Below are 6,053 nucleotides of genomic sequence, written 5' to 3' on the forward strand. Positions count from 1 at the left end.
GATACTTCTTACAGACAACCCTTGTCATTTCCTTTTAAGGGTGTGTTTGGATGAAATTAACTAGAGCTGGAACTTGTAGTTGGAGCTGGAGCTTATGGGCTAGAGCTGGAGCTTATCTTTGAAGCTGATAACTGGAACTTATTATTTTTGTAAGTGTTTATGGGTTTTCGTGCCCGAAAGCGCGTGCGTGCGTGACAAATGAGAGTATTCGATGCCAATAACTTGTCTTTCAAATAAATAAAATAAAATAAAATAAAATAAATAAACTAGTTAGTCCTTAATTTTCAATTAATAAGCTCTATTTTTTTTTGTATAAGCTACTATAAGTAACTTATTTTTTAAGAGTTTATGATTTTAATAAAATCTACTTGTCTATTAAATGAAGCTTATGACGTAGAGTTTTAAAAAATATAAACTGAAACTCCAATAAACTCGGATGACTTTCAACCATAAGTATTTCATTATTCATGATTTTGTCACATACGGAGTATTCATGATAACCCTTTTGGAGTATTGACTATTGAGTATGTTTTTAACATTGTTAACTTTACACGTGAAAAAAAAAATAAACAATTTACTAATTTAGTGTCAAACATTCTCGATTCGATCGAAATATAATCATATGCGGTTAGCTATACGAGTAACCGTTAAACTTATGTGACAGCAAACGGATCCTGAGATCCAATCGCACCGGAAATCTCACCACCAATTCCGATCACCGTCTGCGGTTCATCATCGGCATAACATCCTCAATTCATCTCCTTCCGGTACCCCATTCCCCCCAATTTCTTATATTCCTGAATTTACATATGAAATTTTTTATCTCTAAATTTATCATACCCTTTGACCCAACATACCTACATTCACCATATATCCAATTGGGTATCTAAATTCACACAAAAGATGTTAAATTTATTCAATTTGATCCAAAATTGTAACCACCCATGTTCTTAGAATACATATTCGTGTAATAAAATTAAAATTAGGGTTTCAAAGTATGGATCGTGTTCCTGTTGAAGTAATTGGTAATATTCTATCCCATCTTGGGGCTGCAAGAGACGTTGTAATTGCTTCAACAACATGTAAAAAATGGAGACAAGCTTGTCATAAACATCTTCATATGCTTTCGTTTAATTCAGACGATTGGCCCGTTTTTCGTGATCTTACAACGAGTAGGCTCGAGATACTAATCACACAAACTTTATTTCAATCTAAAGGGTTACAAGGTCTAAAAATATTAATGGAAGATGTTGATGAGTTTTCAGCTTCTGCTGTCATTGCTTGGTTAATGTATACTCGAGAAACGTTACGTTGCTTGTTTTATAACGTTAGAACGACGCCAAATATTAACATTCTTGATATCTGCGGGCGACAGAAGTTAGAAATACTGGTTTTGGCTCATAATTCAATTAATGGGGTTGACCCAAATTATCAAAGATTTCCTTTTTTGAGGTCACTTTCTTTGAGCTACGTTAGCATTTCATCGTTGGATCTAAATTTATTGCTTGCTGCGTGTCCTATGATTGAGTTTTTGGGTCTTATAAATCCAGAGATTGCGATCACTGATGCTCAGGTAACGGTTGAGTTGACTAGTCAAACGTTAAAGAAAGTGTACGTGGAAGCCATAAGTTTAGACAAGTTTACTTTAGAAGCAGATAATCTTGAAAAACTGCATTTAAAAGATTGTGCTCTTGAGCTTTTCGAGCTAAGTGGTAAGGGTAAGTTGAAGCATTTCAAAATGGATGATGTCAGCATTCTTCATCTTGACATCATCGAGCCCATTGATAATCTTGAAATTATCGATGTTAGTAATTTCACAATTATTTGGTCAAAGTTTTATCAGATAATTTCAAAATCTTCTAAATTGAAAAGGCTTCGTTTATGGAACATGGTGTTTGATGATGAGATTGAGTTTGTTGATTTGGAATCAATTGCGTTTTGCTTCCCGGATTTAAAGTATCTTGCATTGAGTTACGATTTAAGAGACGATTTGAAAGAGGGTCTTTTTCATTACAGTTTGCAGGGATTATCGTTACTTGAAAATGTGACTGTATTGGATCTTGGATGGACCATTCTTGATGAACATTTTGCAGATTGGGTCGCGTGTTTGCTAAAAAGATGTTTGAATGTTAAGAAGTTGATTATACATGGAGTTGTTTCTGAGTCTAAATCGCATGTTGAATGCCATATGCTTGCTAGTTTTACTTCTTCAATTGTTCAACTTATGAGAAAATACATTCATGTGGATGTTCAGTTTGTATATGAATAAATTTTTTGACGATTTCTTATAATTTTCGAGATCGCTTGATATCAGGTTTGTTCAATGTATATGATCATTCAAAATTTCATATGTTCTATTGCTACTTTCTCTGTTTTTAGAGTATTGTAATTTAAATGATGTGTAGTTTCTATTTTTATGGCCACTGAGTTGCCTAATGAAGCACACCACCCGGGTTCAATTCTTGGCTATGCCAAATTGTTCAAAAATGGAGTGTGACTAGAGGGTGCGCATAATGCGCAATTCACCATGTACCAGGTCTCGCGCTCGGGGGGCTTGATTACCCGAGGTTTTACCTTCTATGAGGGAGCCAATGTGCTCGTTCATAGGAGGGTTTTCCTCGCTTACCCAAAAAAAAGTTTCTATTTTTATACCAAGATGTAAACATGTTTGATAAGACTATATTCATAAGTGATAGCAAAAGATGATCATAAGATTGTGAGATTTGTAACAGTTATTAAATGGTAAGCTTGTAAGAAAGATTAGTTATGTTTACAGGTTAATTAACTGTTTTGCGCCATTATATATTCTATGTATTGTCCTGTTTATGATGCTGTTTTGATGAGATTGAGATGAATACTTGTTAAACTAACTGTATCACTGTTAAGATCTTAAAAAGGTGTAATTTGAATGATCTCTTTAGTGATCATGTGATCGCTTGATGATGAGTTGTGTTAGGAAACATTATAGACAATCTTTCTCCCTCCATCTTCGAATTCGGTTATGGCAGGTTTAGTAATTTTGATGGTAATGGCAGTTTTTGGGTCAGGTGTTTCAATGTATGAAGTGATCTGGGTCATTCTTGTAGCCGGAACCCTTGGGCGTCACCGTGCTGGTGTGGATGGCTAACATCAAGTGTGAAAACCTGCAACTTTCTATCTATTTTTTTGTTTGGAAAAACGAAGAACTTATATACTACATAGGCCTTACACCAAAGATGAAAGAACCCTTCAGAAAAACAAGAGACAATACTGACTCGGATGAAAGAACCCTTAAAAAGACAAGATACAATACCGACTCGGAGCTACCTCGCACCTAAAAAACACAACCAGGCAAACCTAACGCTAAATCAAACTACCAAAGACTAACTAGGAGCAAGTCAAAAATGAAAACCTCATTGAGCCAATGCATGCTTTAAATGTTAGGTTCATATTTTAAAAAAAAACTTTTTTGTTTCAATATTCATATATTTTATTCTGGCAAAATTTATTTTAAGAAGGGCACTTTCATAATTAACTTTTTTTTTTCTTTGACAAAAAGAACGAAAACTTTATAAATAAACTTGAACTCGGAAAGAGACAAGTAACCAAAAATACAAAAGAAACTCGCGACCGAGGCTCGAAAACAGAAAACATGGAACTACAAAGAGAACGATCTAACGCTAACTACAACCGAGTCTCGCCTACGCCCTAATCCGACAAGAAGACATACATAAAAAAGAACCGATCTCCACTCATGACTAAAAAGAGTCGACCTGCCTAAACAAAACAAAAAACAAAACCGATCAATCACCACAATGTTGTTAACTCCATCCTTCTCATTAGCTTTGAAAGTAGAAGTCGACTCAATTTTGATTTCTTCCCCAATGGGACCTCCCGCAATTAGATTTCGAACCACCGGGCCTAAATTGATCAATAAAACCTCATTCACATCCTGACGCCTTCCCTATATACTTCCATTTAACTGTCCTGACATTTTGCAAATCTAAGGCCTTCCTTTGAATCTCGAGACCCACTTCGTCATCATCACTACTATCCTGCAAACAAAAAGCACTATATTTCCCTAACTTTTTCGTTCCCTTACCAGTCATATTTACCCCGCCTTTAGACCCGACAATCTTCATCCCATTGTTGCGAAATTTGCTAGAATGAACATGCCAACCCCTACAAAAGCCTTTATACATCTTATTCGCACAAATACAATATTTTCGACCCTCACTATGCTCAGTAGTGACCTTAGCCAAGTTATCTAGAATTTCACTAGTCGAAGCGTTGCAGGTTGTAAGAGTGACCTCCTAAATTCTTTTTTTTTTTTTTTTTTACATTTATTACCAGCTCCTTTATCACTCAAAGCGTTATCCATTTCATCCAGTTGGACCGCGTACGGGGAACCCAAAGAAGCATCACCGCAACTCTTCAGTTTGCTTTTGTATGCAACAGAAGGACCCCCCCCCCCCCCCCCCCCCCCCCCCCCCCGGGGACGATTCCTCCCCTCCATCGACCTCCTTCTCGGTACACATGTTCACCTCCGCGATGTCGTCCCCATTTGCTTTGAAACGCTCAGAACCTAAAACAACGGCTTCCACCACCGCCGTACCATCTTCTTTTCCAGTTGCCCCATTCTGATTACCCGCCCCTATATTCAGATCCACCTCTAAAACTGTACTATGAGGAACATCAGACTCCGCTACATTAACCGTCCCAAACTTAAAGCACCGATTTACAACATGAACCACCTCCATCGAGAAACAGTCCTCATTTAAAATGCGAAAATCCACCGAGTAACCAACTTTCATAATTAACTTATGAATCTACTTTTGCTGTGAATTAATGCATGTATTAATTGTTTGTACTGTACAAGTTTAATGTATATTTGTATTCGATTTAGTGATTTTATTAGTAGAAATATCACCATTCAAAATAAAGTCTATGAACAAATGTCAATTTCATCACTACATGTCATCAAATGTTGAGTTGATGGATATATCAGAAAATTATAATTATAATTATTAATATTAATATTAATATTAATATTAATATTAATATTAATATTAATTCGATACGGTTAGGTCAATGAGCCTCCACTGTTTTAGTAGTGTAAAGTGTAAAACTAACTTAGTATGAAAGTTTAATGGAACATGAGAGAATATTAGAACACCGAGAGTGATTTACTTTTTTACAAGTTCCTTGTCCCGAATGCCGGGTTGTTAGCGTTCAGCCGCACCCCGTCAGCGTTTTCTCCTGCGACCTCCCGATATTGTGGGTTAGACGTCTTTAATCCAACGATGGGTTTGCTTCTTTTTAGCCTAAGAGTGTTCCACGTGGGCATGCATGTATTTGATTTGCCTTTTTTTAATTTGCTTTAAAAGTATCCAAATTACTTTTTTTTAGATATCAGTTTGGGATCACCAGAGGGGACTAAACCACCCACGCGTTCATCTCACGTAATTACATAACCCGCCCCCAACTACTGCCCTGGAGAAAATCCGGACCAATCCGAGGCAGTGGCGGAACTTGACCCCGACTCGAGAGGGGGCGAAACAAATCGAATGGGGGTAATCACTAAAAAAAACCTTATTTTTCCGTAATTTTTTTTTAGTGTAATTTTTTTTTTTCCAGAAATCGAGGGGGGCGGATACCCCCTTTTGTCCCTATAATGTACCGCCCCTGATCCGAGGGCATGACTGATAAAACCCCCCTCCCCGCTGCCCCGCACAAAGCAAAAGGTGACCTGTGTGGCTACTTTAGGTCAGAGATAACATTGAGTGCAATGTTGCAGCCGAGCGGAGTCGAACTCCCTGTCACTACTAATTGAGTTACAACTCAATGTTGCAGCCGTGCTTTCGAAGATGCTTTGGGTCTGTTTAATCAAACGGTTGGGTTTGATTTTTTGGGTAATCAGAGTGAGGTCGCTGCCCCAATACTCATGAAGAAATTGGCAGATGTTTATTTCACAAAGGTTACCGCTTCTGCAGAATCCACTTTTTCCTTATCTCCACGACAATCGGCATTGTGGAAATCACAACAGGGGGATCACACCTCTGCTTGGCTAAGGG

The 6,053-nt window shown here is 37.3% G+C and overlaps 1 protein-coding gene across 1 annotated transcript; it reads left to right on the top strand.

The window, feature by feature from the left end:
* The first annotated feature begins 565 nt into the window (after positions 1 to 565).
* LOC139866591 (F-box/LRR-repeat protein At1g67190-like) lies at positions 566 to 2,310 on the top strand. Its single transcript, XM_071854874.1, has one exon. It carries the CDS (start codon positions 998 to 1,000, stop codon positions 2,267 to 2,269), a length of 1,272 nt encoding a protein of 423 aa, XP_071710975.1. The 5' UTR covers positions 566 to 997; the 3' UTR covers positions 2,270 to 2,310.
* Positions 2,311 to 6,053: the final 3,743 nt, after the last annotated feature.

The sequence above is a fragment of the Rutidosis leptorrhynchoides genome, chromosome 1 (genome assembly GCF_046630445.1).
Source record: "Rutidosis leptorrhynchoides isolate AG116_Rl617_1_P2 chromosome 1, CSIRO_AGI_Rlap_v1, whole genome shotgun sequence".
NCBI classification, from domain to species: Eukaryota; Viridiplantae; Streptophyta; class Magnoliopsida; order Asterales; family Asteraceae; genus Rutidosis; species Rutidosis leptorrhynchoides.

Bases quoted from the DNA above. Each gene is read 5' to 3' on its own strand.
- LOC139866591 (XM_071854874.1), top strand. From the start codon at position 998: ATGGATCGTGTTCCTGTTGAAGTAATTGGTAATATTCTATCCCATCTT.